This window comes from Ranitomeya variabilis, chromosome 5 (assembly GCF_051348905.1).
Source record: "Ranitomeya variabilis isolate aRanVar5 chromosome 5, aRanVar5.hap1, whole genome shotgun sequence".
Lineage (NCBI taxonomy): Eukaryota > Metazoa > Chordata > Amphibia > Anura > Dendrobatidae > Ranitomeya > Ranitomeya variabilis.
This window is the reverse complement of record NC_135236.1, coordinates 264,781,506-264,797,541: the sequence shown is the minus strand read 5'-3', so window position 1 is coordinate 264,797,541 and position 16,036 is coordinate 264,781,506. Positions and strand designations below refer to the sequence as shown.

At 46.3% G+C, this 16,036-nt stretch overlaps 1 protein-coding gene across 1 annotated transcript in view; it reads right to left on the bottom strand.

Moving 5' to 3' along the window:
• Positions 1 to 16,036, bottom strand: part of IREB2 (iron responsive element binding protein 2) — a 126,159-nt gene that overhangs the window by 37,262 nt on the left and 72,861 nt on the right. Inside the window, exon 13 of the mRNA XM_077264216.1 lies at positions 6,757 to 6,916. Coding sequence (XP_077120331.1) covers positions 6,757 to 6,916 — 160 coding nt within the window. The remainder of the gene's footprint in view (positions 1 to 6,756; positions 6,917 to 16,036) is intronic.

Here is a 16,036-nt window from a genome sequence, read left to right as displayed (position 1 = left end):
ACAAACCATGTGGGTGTGAATCTCAACGCGTTTCTGGAGACTAAGCTCCCTTAAATCATGACATTTTTCTTCTTTTGGACTTTACATGTTTGGACATGTCCGTGCTCCCAAAGCTCAACTAATGCATCACGGGTGAGCTGTTTTTTTTTTTTCTTTTCTTTATTACTGTGAATGCCCACAAATTCTGAGGGAACTAATTCTGACAGGGAAAACTTAACACCAGACATGTAAGGGGTTGTCTGTACGGAGATAACCACCATTTTTTCTCCATGCAAAAGCAGATGTAGCAGCAGCAGAACAATGACAGTTGAAAAGAGTTGGAGAGACCGTATGATAATAACCACTCCGATGAACATGGCATTATTGAATGCTAGTGCAGTCTGAAAATACTTAAAGGGGTATTCCCATCTCCAAGATCCTATTCCAATATGTAGAAGGAATAATAATAATAATAATAATAATAATAATAAATAGCAGCAAATGCCTCCAATTAGAAACATAGTATAGTTCTCTTGATAAGGTATGACATTTATATAATGTGCAGGCCATTGCAGTAGCTTAGGCATCCATTAGCAACTGTCATTATATGAGTGGTGGCCACCATGGATATCTAATCTACTGCAATGGTCTGCACATGTACGCTGTCAGGAGAACTAGACTACATTTCTAATTGGAGGTATTTGTTAATATTCTTACACCTACTACATATTGGAAAACGTTCTTGGAGATGGGAAACCCTTTAAAAGAGAACCTATCACTACAAATACCTAATTATAAATAACTGGAAAATAGGGATTTTTGTGTACTCACCGTAAAATCCTTTTCTCCGAGCCACTCATTGGGGGACACAGGACCATGGGTGTTATGCTGCTGTCACTAGGAGGCTGCCACTAAGTTAAGACAAAGAGTTAGCTCCTCCCCTGCAGTATACACCCTCATGCTGGCTTCCAGAGACCCAGTTCAGTGCAAAAGCAGTAGGAGATTAATAATATATTACATAACATTAGAGTATAACATGTCAGAGAAAGTCAAGAACCAAAAAGGTAGCGAGCCATAAGGCAAACAGGGTGGGTGCTGTGTCCCCCAATGAGTGGCTCGGAGAAAGGGATTTTTGGATACTCACCGTAAAATCCTTATTTCTCCTTCACCACATTGGGGGACACAGGACCATGGGACGTCCCAAAGCAGTCCCTGGGTGGGGAACAATACAACCAAATAACTCTGTGTACCATCTGACTATAAGTGCACAACGGCCAACTGCAGAATAAGTCTGCCAAGGGCCGCATCCGCGGAAGATTGAGTGTGGACATTGTAGTGCTTTGTGAAAGTATGCAGGCTAGACCATGTTGCGGCCTTGGAAACCTGCTCCGCCGTTGCCTGGTGCTGAATGGCCCAGGAAGCACCCACCGACCGAGTAGAGTGTGCTCTAACCCCCGCCGGGATAGGTCTGCCCCTGACCCGATAAGATTCTTGGATAGCCAATCGGATCCATCTGGCTATCGTGGCCTTAGACGCGGCTGAACCCTTTCTGTGACCCTCCGGGAGGACAAAGAGGGAGTCCGATTTGCAGAAGGGAGCAGTCCTAGAAACGTACCTCCTAAGGGCCCGTACCACGTCCAAGGTGTGAAGGGCCTTTTCGACCCTATGTCTCGGCTATGGGCAGAAGGAGGGAAGAATGATATCTTCATTAAGGTGGAAGAATGAAACCACCATAGGGAGAAAAGCCGGAGATGGGCGTAAGACTACTTTGTCCTGGTGAAAGGAAAGGCGCCCGGCAAGATAGTGCGGCCAACTCCGAGACGCGCCTGATAGATGTTACTGCCACAAAGAAAAGCAACCTTCCAGGAGAGGATGGTCAGCGGGACGTCCTGCAGAGGTTCAAACGGAGATTCCTGAAGGACGCTCAGGACCAAATTGAGATCCCAGGTCTCTAGTGGCATTCTGTAGGGAGGTAACACGTGGGTGACCCCTTGAATAAAGGTCCTGACTTGCAAGTTAGCAGCAATCTTATGCTGGAACAACACCGATAACGCTGAGATCTGACCCTTGAGGGAACTGAGCGCCAGGCCGGAATCCAAGCTGGACTGGAGAAATTCCAGAAAGGAGGGAATGGAGAAAACGAGAGGGGGGGGGGGGGGGGGGGGGTGACCGCGGAGCCTGCACCATGAGAAGAAGGCTTTCCAGGTGCGGTGATAGATGCGAGTGGAAGACATCTTGCAAGTGCTGATCATGGTAGCGATGACCTGCTGGGAGAAAACTGCTTGAGTTAGAATCCAGGTTTCAACAGCCACGCCGTTAAACGTAGGGCCCCTGAGCTCTGGTGGTAGATCAGTCCTTGGCGCAGCAGATCTGGGCGGTCTGGTAACCGCCAGGAGACGTCGGATACGAGATGAATGAGTTCCGCATACCATGCGCAACGTGGCCAATCCGGGGCGATAAGGATCACCGGAACCCCCTCCATCTTGATTTTTCTGATCACTTTTGGCAACAGAGGAAGTGGAGGGAACACGCACGGGAATTGGAAACCAGTGCCATGGGGAAATCGGTGCATCCACCCCAACGGCCCGGGGATCCAGAGAACGTGCTATGAAGTTGGGGACCTTGGCGTTCAGTCTGGATGCCATCAGGTCCACAGCGAAGGCAGATTTGTTGAAAAACCTCTTGATGGAGTTCCCACTCTCCCGAGGCGAGACCCTGACGGCTGAGAAAATCCGCTGCCCAGTTCTCGACGCCTGGAATGTGCACTGCAGAAATGGTGGAGTGGTTGGTCTCGGCCCAACGGAGAATGTGGGAGACTTCCTGCATCGCCGCCCTGCTGCGGGTACCCCCCTGATGGTTTATGTATGCCACCGCTGTGACGTTGTCCGACTGAATTCGGATTGGGTGACCCGCGAGCAGGAAGTGAAAACATCTCAGGGCAAATCTGATAGCTCGGATCTCCAGAATGTTTATGGGAAGTTTTGACTCCCGAATCGTCCAACGCCCCTGGGCAGTGTGGTGGCGAAACACCGCTCCCCAGCCGAGGAGACTGGCGTCGGTAGTCACCACCAGCCAATGGATCGGGAGAAAAGACCTCCCCTGGTTGAGAGATGATTCCAAAGTCCACCATTTGAGCGCTTGCCTGATCCGCGGGGGCAGAGGACATGGCCGGTCGAGAGTTAAGGGACTCCTGTCCCAATTGTCTAGTAGAGCTTGTTGTAAGGGACGGAGATGCAGTTGGGCGAAGGGAACCGCTTCCATTGCGGCCACCATCTTCCCCAGGATCTTCATGGCAAACCGAATGGACTGCGGACAAGGGCGACAGAGCGTCCGGGCTCCCTGCTGAAGTGCTTGGGCCTTGGACCGAGGAAGTAAAACCAGCCCCTTTGACGTGTCCAGGATCATGCCTAAGAAAGAGATCCGTCGAGCTGGAACACGGGAGGACTTGTCCAAAGTTGATTAACCAGCCCAGGCGCGAAAGGGAATCCAACGTAATGCGGACGCTTGCTTCGCAGGTGTGATAAGACGGACCTTTGATCAGAAGGTCGTCTAAGTATGGCAACACGACCACTCCCCGGGAGTGTAGAATGGCCATGACAGCCACCATGACCTTTGTGAATACCCTGGGCGCCGTGGCAAGACCAAAGGGTAAGGCCGTGAATTGAAAATGGTCCTCTAGGATGGCGAAGCGGAGGAACCTTTGATGTGGCGGAAAGATTGGGATATGAAGATAAGCATCTTTGATGTCTATTGATGCTAGGAACTCACCTCTTTCCATCGAGGAGATGACCGACCGGAGGGGATTCCATCCTGAAGTGCCGTACTTTTACGTACTTGTTTAGGAGCTTCAGGTCCAAAATGGGGCGCACCGTCCCGTCCTTTTTTAGCATGACAAAGAGGTTTGAGTAAAAACCTCTGAATCTCTCTCGTTCTGGTAACGATGACCCCGTTTTGGCAGAGGGATTCGATGGCGCAGTGAAGAGAGCGAGACTGAGCTCCCGAACTTGGGAGACGAGAGGGAAAAAACCGAGCGGGAGGGGAGGCGGAGAATTCTATTTTGTAACCAGAAGACACCAGGCCTCTGACCCATTCGTCGTGGATGACGGAAAGCCAGACCTGTCGAAAAAGAAGCAGGCGTCCGCCTACCTCAGTGGTGTCGACTGGAAGTCTCCCCGAGTCATTGTGACGGAAATCTGGAAGGCCTAGAACCTCTGGTTCTGGGTTGTCTAGGTTTTCCTCACCAGGACTGATTCGGTCTGTAAGAAGGCCGAGAGACTGTCTGTGCGTGTAGATCGTTCTGATCTGGATGATGCTGTGGAGTTGGACCAGAAAGAGCTACTGCAAAAAGGGCAAAAACGAAAATGCTGTTGGCGCTGAAAAGCAGCTTTTGGCCTGTGTTGAGGGAGGAACTTGCTTTTCCCTCCTGTAGCATCGGAAATAAGTTGGCCCAATTTTTCTCCAAACAGGCGTCCGCTCTGAAAGGGAAGGGAACTCAGACTTTGAGGAGGAATCCGCACGCCACTCTAAGCCAAATAGCTCTCCTGATGGTAATGGCGTTTGAAGCCGCGGTTGCCGCACAGTCTGCTGCGTCTAATGACGCGTACATCACAATCTGCAGCCATAGCGATTTGTTTGGCGAGGTCCGCCGCCTCAGACGGAAGAGCCTGGTCCTGAATGGATTTTGCAAGGGCATCTGCCCAGAAAACCATTGCTTTGGCGACCCATGCCGCAGCGAAGGAGGGAGATAGGGAGGAACCTGAGGCTTCATACACTGAGCGCGCCAGAGAATCTAACTGGCGTTCTGTGGGATTTTTGATTGAAGCCCCGTCAGGTACTGATAACAGCGTTTTGGTAGCCAAACGCGATACCGGAGGATCTACCAGCGGTGGTTCCGTCCAATCTTTGACCAGATCTGCGGAAAAGGGATACTTCCAGGGCCTTTTTCCCCGTAAAGCGTTTATCCGGTCGCTCCCTGTGCCGCCGAACTATCTCTAGGAAATGTGGATGGGAGGTGAACACCTTATGGGATCGCTTGGTTCTCGTAAAGGAAACTGCGTGATCCGGAGCTGAATTAGGGTCATTAACCTTTAACGCATGATTGACAGCCTCAATGAGGGAGTCAACAGTTGATCGGAACTCCGGAGAATCCGGGTCCATGGACGCCTCAGACTCATCCTCAGAGTCGTGATCGCTTCGAACCCCTGGAGAGGGTGAGCAAGAAGTGGAGCTACCAGAGGCTGAATGGCGTGGTGAATGCTCAGGAGAGGTAGTGCGGATCCGTTTTTTTGGCTGTCCGAACCTCCTTCGGGTCAGAGCGGCCCCTGCTGGCCGATGATTCCCCTGTTATAGAGGGGTCTCTTAACACAGGAAAACGAACGCCCCGCTCCCCAGAGGGGTCATGAAGGGATTCAATCGCTTTGGCTAGTGAAGCCATGGATTGTGACAGTGACGCAGCCCACTCAGGGGGGCTAGATACACTGGGGTCAGTAGCGGCGGAGGGCTCCTGGGCACATTGGGCATCACAGGCTGCGCAGAGCGGGGAGCTTTGAGGACCAGGGAGAGGAGCCTGGCAGGTGGTACACGCAGGGAAAAAGGTGGTATGTACCTTAGTGATCTTTTTAACCCTTGACTGTGACATGTTGTACCCCAATGTGATTTAAAGAGGCTGCTAGTGGAAGCTGAGGGGTAACGCTGCAGGGAAGCACTTAGTGCCATCTCCTTACCCGGTCCTGTGCCCCGCAATTGGATAGGTGGCGCTGAGTGGGAAAAACCTCCGTGGAGAAAAGGAAGCCGGCCGGCACTGCGTGCTGCAGAAGGAAGATGGCTGCCGAGAGTCTGTGGGTAGTCTCGCAGGGAGCGAGAAGCGCCAGAAGCATGGGCGGAGCCGCAGGAATGATGCGTGAGGTGGGCGGAGCCTACCAGAGTGCGGCCTACACAAGGCCGAAGCTGGGGACTAAATTTCTGGCCTCGGCTGGCGCGCACCCGCGGACCGCAGGGAAAAGAATCGTGGCGCTCAGAGGAGAATCCTGGTGCTATGGAGCCCTCCAAATACATGTGACCGCCAGAAAAAAACTGACCCCTGGTGCACTTACCCCAAAATGAAGGTGCCCGGGGTAAATAGGACGGTGCAGGGTTGGGGGAGGCTCCATCCACCATCCCCATAAAAAGGGAGGTGGAGAGGAACCGTCCGCCTCCTTCCATCATCCGCTTGTTTTCAGTGGTGATGCAGTGGGGGCTGCACGGACGCCACAGTGGAAGAGTGCCTCTGAACAGTCGAGGGTGAGACCTGGTGGGCAGGGCAGATGTCCGGCAAAAAAGGCCTGGCTGCAGAAGAGGATACTGGAGGTGACACCAGTGCTCGTCTGTAAAGTAGGGGGGAGATCGGTGCCCTTGAAGGGGCCCGTCGCCCAAAAAGGTCAGCTCAGGCAGTTGCATCCCACGTCGCAGGAGAGGATACGGAGAGGTAAAACTCCCGTGCTCGCCTGTTGTTTCGGGGAGATCGGAGCCTTGTAAGGTTCCGTCGCCCCTTCGTCCAGAAAATAAGTTTTAAATCCAGTGTGCCTCCAACGGACACTAAGCTTGAACTGGGTCTCTGGAAGCCAGCATGAGGGTGTATGCTGCAGGGGAGGAGCTAACTCTTTGTCTTAACTTAGCGTCAGCCTCCTAGTGACAGCAGCATAACACCCATGGTCCTGTGTCCCCCAATGTGGCGAAGGAGAAAAAGCTGTATAGAACGTGCACTAGAAGAGCAGATGTAAAATGTCAGCCTAATATTACCTGCAGTTAACATGACAGAAGGGTTGCAGTTGTTGGTACAGCTGATCACAGCAGCAATAAGCACACAACCGTGAGACAACATGTATTCGGTTCTTCCATATGTAACCGGAACCTCCACCTTCTGCCTTTCAGCTGGGATTTGAAACCCCCTGAGACCCACCTAGCAAAAAAAAGGGGAATTTTATCTTAATGAAATGTATGTAATTTTTTTAGTCACTTCTTGATATAGATTTTATTACTTCAATGCATGAAAAAATTCATACACAATATTTAAGAATACTACAAAGTGGTGTGAATACCGCACACCACTACATTTTCCTGAAAACATTTAAGTTTGCCTTAAACCATGAAAAATTCCAGAAGAAGAGAGTCGTATAGGACCTGAAGACCTTAATCAGCTTCTCAAAGACTTCTATGAGTTCTATTATAATCAAAGGAGCCTATAAAAGTCCATTTAGAAGCTGCGTCTGTTCAGTAACAGTTAGGGCTCTTTCAGACATCCGTACAAATTGGTCCGAGATCAGACCGCAACGCACGGACTGGCTATTGGTCCATCCACCAGAAAGCGACAGCTTCATAGAAATATATGGGGAAGGCACAATCTGGTTGGGAGAGCAGTGGCCAGTCCGTGCATTACGGTCTGCGTCACAATGCAATCCCATTCACTTAAAGATTGCCATCTTAATGTCACGTGGTGTGGCCCTTATCCTTAATTGGCTGCATTCATTTTGTACCAAATTACCGTAATAACATTTCACTTTCTAATACAAAGCCATTGCCCATGGACAAGATAAACTTGGATGGGTTTGCATTCATTCTAATGTGGTTGGTTTTGAGCAGAATTACGACCATTTAAAAACCATAATGAGAACTGCAGTGAAATAATGCTGAGGATTCTGTGGTGGATTTTACCCTATGCACTGCAAAGAGTTAAATATGTATAAATTAACAAGGTGCCAAACTAAATTTCTGCAGATTTTTTTTCCAAAGCACAGAAATTAGATTTTGTGAAGTCTCATTAACACTAATCGTGCAATATGCAGTGCATGTTCTGCAAGCGAATCCTCAGCTGTATTTATGATAAATGAGGACATACCACAATGGTTGCAGATTTAATTAAATATTGCAACAAGTCACATGAACATGGACGTATCATTCTCGGCACTCTGCAAGTTAGGAAAGTGCCACAATGCAGAAATATGAAAAGTCACCAAGCCAAGGGAAAAATTATGGGGTGTACGGCGGTTATAATGAGAACCAGCATTGAGGATCTTCGTGTAACTTGCTAATATGTGTACTGCCACAATTTTTAATGACCAATGACATATGCTATTTAAAAAAAAAGGGGGTGAGCGCTTTAGGCCAAGTTGACATTTCCATTTGCACTTTTTAGCCTGTTTATTTTGGAAGATCATTCACAAAAGTCAGGTTCAAAATGGGTCTGTTCAATACATGATGCAGACAAAAACTGAGGCCCCTTGGATTATTAAGCTATTAACGACAGCAGATACGACTTAACAGTGGCGGTTAACAGTGGCGGTTAAAGGGCCTTATTCCTCAATGCCACATTTTCACAACGTTCACGAGTAAGTGAACAGCACCCCCCACAGTGGGTGAAAATCCCCACAAAACCAGCCCCCACTCAGGTTCGTCATCTGTCATTGGAAATGCAGGGGTTCCCATGTTACAGGAAGAACAAGGTCTCTGGAAAAGGGAACATGGCTCCCACCCCTTGAAATAAAGTCGAGTGAAACCTGTGCTTCCAAATCCAAATGCCCTCCTCCTCCTGAGTCTATCTGTGCCTAAACTGAAGTAAGTGACATGTTTGGCATTATTGAAGTGGGGAGAGCAAACTTTGTTTATGGGGTGCGCACCAACAGAAGCAAAAGGTGGGCACAATGTATAGGGGGTGGCGCTACAATATAGGAGGTCAACGTGTGGTCACTAAACTGGCATATTTGTAATTCTCCAGAATAAACTATGGGGTGGAGGTTACAAAATAGTCACTGCAGCTGTAGATAAATTCAATGAAAGGTGCAATTTCCACAATGGGGTGACCTGTGGTTTTTCTGCTGTTGGCACCTTTGGCACTCTGCAACTGTCGTCCATAAACTATTCTAGGGCTCCCAAAGCCAAATAGCGCTCCTGCCTTCTCAGCCCTGTGGCCAAACAGTTTATGTTGACATATACAGCAAAACCTGTATAGGAGAAATAGCGCAATAAATTGTGGGGTCCAGTTTCACCTATTAACCCTTGTTTAGTTTCTAAATTTGCAGCAACTAAAAAAAAAAAAAAATTCATTTTTACCACTAAAATGTCATATTTCCATGTCCCAATTCTATAAATATTAGGTGACTCACCTGTGGGTTCAAAACACTCACTACACCACTACATGAATTCCTTAAAGTGAACCTATCAGGATTTTGCCAAATAAGCTACAGGCATTGTCAGGTTGGCATCATTATACTGATTAAAATGATACCTTGGTTGATAATCGATCTTTGGGTTGTTTAATCTTTATTTGGAGTCATCAGTTAATGTGATTCTGGTGTTTCTGTTCTCACATTAAATCCTTATGGATTTCAATTACAGATCACTGAACCTTCAGTGATCTGCCTTCTACTTGAAATACTGCGCTTGCAGTCTTGCTTGATTGTGGTCTTTAAAAAAAAGACTATAACTAGAGCAAAATGGTTCCAGCACATGGTTCAGTGACCTATCGTTTAAGCCCATAAGGATAAATTTGAGAAAAGAGCAGCAAAAAAGACCCGCTGACAAGCCGCCCCAAAGCACGAGAATCTCTAACTGAAAACTGCAAATACAGATTAAACAACCACAAGACGGATTTCATCAACCCAGCTATCATTTTAATCAGTGTATCAGCACCAACCTGAATGCCTGTAGTTTACTTAGCAAAATCCTGATGACAGGTTCGCTTTAAGCAGTGAAGTTTCCAATATGGCGTCACTTGTGGGGGTTTCTGATGATCAGGCACCTCAGGGGCTCGGCTAATGGCACCCACTTTCTATTCAAACGGAATCTGTGCTGTAAAAGACAAGTAACGCCCCTTCACAACTGATCCTTGCCGTGTACAACCACATATGGGGTGCTGCCATGTTCAGTAAAAATTGCATAAATTATGGGGTCCCTTTTTATTCACCTATTACTCTTCAAGGAAATTATAAATTTGGTGCCAAAACAGTATTTTAGTGAAAAAAAAACAAAAAAAAACAAACAGTATTTTGTTTTTGCATCTAAAGGTTATGCAGTTTTGAAAACCTATTGGTTAGGCCTCTTTCACACTTCCGTCTTTTCAGATCCGTCACAATCTGTTGATTTTTGAGAATGCAGGATCCAGCAAAAAAATTTGCAGGATCCTGCATTTTTCCATAGACTTGTATTAGCGACGGATGGCCATCCGTTTCATCTGTCGTGCACTGGATCCGTCGTAAAATATCGGTCCGTCGTGCAGAAAAGTTCATTGTAACGTTTTTTGTGCACGTCGGAAAATCAATCAGCGACGCATCCTGTGCTGCCCGTCGTCGGCTACAAAGGAAGCCTATGGACGCAGGATCCGTCGCTGACCGTCACACACAGGAATCCAGCGACGGATCCAGTTTTATCCTTCTGAGCATGCCCGGAAGGATTTTCAAGTCCGGGAAAAAGTCTCTCTCTCATCCGTTATTTCACAGGATCCGTCGCACACGTTTTTCACTATTTTCATGACGTCCGTCGATATGTCATTTCACTGCACGTCGACGGAAACCAAAAATCGCAAGTGTGAAAGTAGCCTCAAAGATGTGCAGTACATAACTAGATGAATTCCTTGAGAGGACTAGTTTCCATAATGGAGTAACTTTTGAGGGATTTCTGCTGTTTTGGCATGTCAAGGCCTCTGCAAATAAGACATGGCATTCACAATCTATTCCAGACAGATTTACGCTTCAAAAATCAAATAGAGCTCTTTTCTTTCTTAGCCCTGCCTTGTGCCCTAACAGCATTTTTTGACCACATATCTTCATGTTCAGAAGAAATTGCATAACACATTCTGGGGTCTGATTACTCCTACTATCCATAGTGAAGATTACAAATTTGGGGCTAAAACCATATTTTAAATGGAAAAAAAAACAACGTAATTTTCACTTTCACATTTTAAAAAGTTCTGTGAAACACCGGTTTAACAAGCTAAACACACCATTAGATGAATTCAGTGATGGGTCTAGTTTCCAAGATGAGGTCACCTGTTTTTTTTTGCTGTTTTGGTACCTCAGGGGCTCTGCAAATGACACTGACTAAATGTCAAGCATTGTTGCACTGAGAAGAAAGTGAAAGTGCATGTGTGTGCGTGCGTGTGTGTGTCCCACCCTTCAGATTTCTGCTATTTGCCCAAGCTGAGGTTTCTAACCACATGTAGGGTATCAGAGCGCACAACAGAAACTGGGTAACATTTGTGGGCTTTATTTGTCGTGCTTTTTTCCAGCGGTGGGAATCTCCAGAGATCTTGGTGCAGAGATCTCCATCTGCGCATGCGCCTCCCCCTGGCATCCATTTTTCCCCAGACTCCACCGTATAGGAAACCATGTAACTGCGGGGGCTCTTGACTTTCACAAAATGTCGGGAGAGCCCCCGCAGCACCGAACACCCACAACGGCGAACCACAAATCCGAACATCCCCTCATCCCAGCCTGCAGAAACGCTCCACTCTTGCCTCCCCCAGCAGCGACCCTGGGAACCTGCTACACTGCAGCCAGTAAGGTATATTCACATTATAAGACGCACCCCCATTTCCCCCCCTAATTTTGGGGAAAAAAAGGGCGTCTTATAATCTGAAAAATATGGTACCTTATATTATTCTGATAGCTGGTATAATCGATTGAAATGCACTAGCACTGCACTATACCGGTCAGTGTTACACTGACTGAAGCCTTTTCTACCATGCTCCTGGCATGGTCTAAACAGGCTACAGTAGCTGGCAGACCAGGAGGATGTCATGACGACCTCGGGTTGCCATGAAGATGCAGGAAAAGTTGATCGGAAGGGGGGGCGGGGTGGCACTCCTCCCTCTTCTAAATGTTGTGATCGATATCAATATTTAGGTTAATCATGGGGGCCAGTGCAGGCATTGCTTCAAGCTGTGACAGTTGGGGCTCCGCTATCACGCAAGCAGAGCTCACTGCTGCTGTGCCACGCACCATCACATGATGTACCTATACCTCATTGGTCGGGAACACTTACCTAATCATGACGTGTAGGTATGTCACATGTTGGGAAGGCGTTAATTATTTTGTCACATAAAACAGGAGAATATTTAGCTCAACGGACTTGTGAATAAAATGTTCTCTTTACTCACCAAAAGGGCTTAGTAAAGGATAAAACAGATTCAACGATTAAGGGTGCACAGTCACCTAAAACGTGTTGATGTCGCATATCATGTAACTTGCATTGCTGATTCAGTTTTATCCTTTACTGAGCACTTTGAGTTGGATTTTCTTTTTTTTGTGTGATTGCCCTACGCTCTGACGCATTGTTTCCTGTGCTCCGAACACCAAAAGTTGTCTACCACGATGAGTTGGACTTATCCCTAACATTTTATGAGCAGTGTATTTGGCTTTCGGGCAAAATATATGTAAAACGTAAGAAGTTCACACAACAGTGATATTTCAGCATGGAAGAAGGGCATTTAAGTAGAAGCATGCAATGATGATTTCTTCTTCTCAAACAATTTATTGAAATAAAAGCCAATAACAGAACCTGAAAACCCATCTCTTCAGGAAAGCCTACAGCCTGCACTGACCCCGCTGCCTCCTCACCACCACCTGAGCTGCTGCCTCATCAACACCGGAGCTCCTGCAACCCTCAACCTATTGTCTCCTTCCCAATCATCCTGTAGAATGTAAGCCCGCAAGGGCAGGGTCCTCGCCCCTCTGTACCAGTCTGTCATTGTTAGTTTGCTTACTGTAAGCGATATCTGTAATTTGTATGTAACCACTTCTCATGTACAGCACCATGGAATCAATGGTGCTATATAAATAAACAGTGGTGGGTACACCCCAAAAAAAAATGTCAATGTCTTAACTTGTCATGTGGCCTTGAGCATCATCTACAGCTTGACAACGATGTCTCATGCCATTCACAAGTCGAGTGATTGACTGCAGAGGCATGGCATCCCACTCTTCTTGAAGGGCGACCCTGAAGTCATTGAGGTCATGAAGTACAGAGTTTCGAGCCTCCACAAGGCAACTTAGCTGATCCCAGAGGTTTTCTATGGGATTAAGGTCTGGACAAAGTGCAAGCAAAGCTATTTGAGGTACCCCAGTCTCCCGCAGCCATATCCTAATGATGCGACCTCGATGAGCTGTGGCATTTTCATCCATGAAGATGAAATTAAGCCTGTGTTGTTCATGCAAAGGCACAATTACATTCTTCAAGTAGTATGGGCTTGTTCCTGGACCATTCAAAATTGTAGGGTAGTTCTGTATTGACTAGACACATCTGACCACACTACCACCAATCTCTTCTTCTGACAAGTGGCAGACGCATATAGTAACATAGTAACAGTTATTAAGGTTGAAGGAAGACTTAAAAGTCCATCTAGTTCAACCCATAGCCTAACCTAACATGCCCTAACATGTTGATCCAGAGGAAGGCAAAAAAAACCCCATGTGGCAAAGAGTAAGCTCCACATACGGCAATCAGACTAGTTCCCTGGATCAACACCCTATCAAGGAATCTAGTATATATAACCTGTAACATTATACTTTTCAAGGAAGGCATCCAGTCCCCTCTTAAATTTAAGTAATGAATCACTCATTACAAAATCATACGGCAGAGAGTTCCATAGTCTCACTGCTCTTAGGCTATGTGCACACATTCAGGATTTTTCGTGTTTTTTTCGGCCGTTTTCCGAGGGAAAAACACTTAAAAAAAAAAGGCATACATAAGCATCCTATCATTTTTAATGCGTTCTGCAATTTTTGTGCAAATTATGCGCTTTTTTTCCGCAAAAAACCGCATCGCGGTAAAAAAAAAAAACAAACCCCGCAGCATATTCATTAATTTTGTGGATTTTTCGCGTTTTTCCAGCTATTTAATGCATTGGGAAGCTCCGGAAAAAAATGTCAAAAAAAGCACAGATATGCGTCTGCAGAAAAAGTCCGGTTTTGTTCAGGAAAATTCTGCAGAAAATCCTGACATGTGCACATAGCCTAACAGTAAAGAATCTGCGTCTGTTATTATGCTTAAACCTTCTTTCCTCCAGAGGATGCCCCCTTGCCCCCGGTCTCAGGTCTATAATTAAAAAGATCATCAGAAAGGTCTTTGTACTGTCCCCTCATATTTATACATTAAAATAAGATCACCCCTTAGCCTTAGTTTTTCCAAACTAAATAACCCCAAGTGTAATAACCTATCTTGGTATTGCAGACCCCCCCCAAGTCCTCTAATAACCTTGGTCGCTCTTCTCTGCACCCACTCTAGTTCAGGTATGTCTTTCTTATACACCGGAGACCAGAACTGTGCACAGTATTCTAAGTGTGGTCGAACTAGTGTCTTGTATAGAGGTAAAATTGTGTTCTCCTCATGAGCATCTATGCCTCTTTTAATGCATCCCATTATTTTATTTGCCTTTGTAGCAGCTGCCTGACACTGGCCACTGAATAGGAGTTAGTCATCCACCCATACACCCAGGTCTTTCATTGACGGTTTTGCCCAGAGTTTTAGAATTAAGCACATAGTTATACATCTTATTACTTCTACCCAAGTGCATGACCTTACATTTATCCCCATTAAAGCTCATTTGCCATTTATCAGCCCAAGCTTCTAGTTTACATAAATCATCCTGTAATATAAAAATTGTCCTCCTCAGTATTGATTACCCTGCAGAGTTTAGGGTCATCTGCAAATATTGAAATTCTGCTCTGTATGCCTCCTACAAGGTCATTAATAAATGTTAAAAAGAGGGCCCAATACTGACCCCTGTGGTACCCCACTGCTAAACACCACTCAGTCCGTGTGCGCTCCATTAATAACCACCCTTTGTTTCCTACCCCTAAGCCAGCTCTTAACCCACTTAGGCTACGTTCACATTTGCGTTGAGTGACGCAACGCACAACGCAAACAAAAACGCAACAAAACGCACGCTAAAACGCTGCGTTTTGCGACGCATGCGTCCTTTTTTGCCGAAAGTTGGACGCAAAAAAAATGCAACTTGCTGCATCCTGTGCGCCCTGACGCGTGCGCCCCAAAAAACGCATGTGTCAAAAAACGCAGCACAACGCATGTCCATGCGCCCCCATGTTAAATATAGGGGCGCATGACGCATGCGGCGACGCAGCGGCGCCCGACGCTGCGTCGCACAACGCTAATGTGAACTTAGCCTTACACATTTTCCCCTATCCCCATTATTCTCATTTTATGTATCAACCTATTGTGTGGCACCGTATCAAAACCTTTTGAAAAGTCCATATACACTACATCCACTGGGTTCCCTTGGTCCAGTCCGGAACTTACCTCTTCATAGAAATTGTTCAAATTAGTCTGACATGAACGGTCCCTAGTAAAACCCATGCTGATACCGGGTCATGAGGTTATTCCTCTTCAGATACTCCAGTATAGCATCCCTTAGAATGCCCTCCAGGATTTTACCCACAGTAGAGGTTAAACTTACTGGCCTATAATTTCCGAGTTCAGTTTTTGTCCCCTTTTTGAATATTGGCACCACATTTGCTATACGCCAGTCCTGTGGTACAGACCCTGTTATTATGGACTCTTTAAAGATCAAAAATAATGGTCTATCAATGACTGTACTTAATTCCTGCAGTACTTGGGGGTGTATCCCATCCGGGCCCGGAGATTTGTCAATTTTAGTGATTTTTAGACGCCCCGGTCCTTCCTGCTGGGTTAAGCAGGTGACATTTAATGGGGAATTTTTGTTATCACTGATCATATTGTCTGCCATGGGATTTTCTTGTGTAAATACTGATGAAAAAAAAAGTCATTTAGCATATTGGCTTTTTCCTCATCCACAATTCATCACCCAGACTATTTTTAAGGGGGCCAACACTATCATTTTTTAGTTTCTTACTATTTACGTAGTTAAAGAATAATTTCGGATTATTTTTACTCTCTCTGGCAATGAGTTTCTCTGTCTCAATCTTTTCTGCCCCGATTTGCTTTTTACAGAATTTATTTAAATTTTCAGTTTTTATTTAATGCCTCATCACTACCTACTTCCTTTAATTCTCTAAATGCTTTCTTATTGTCACTTATTGTGCCCCTTACA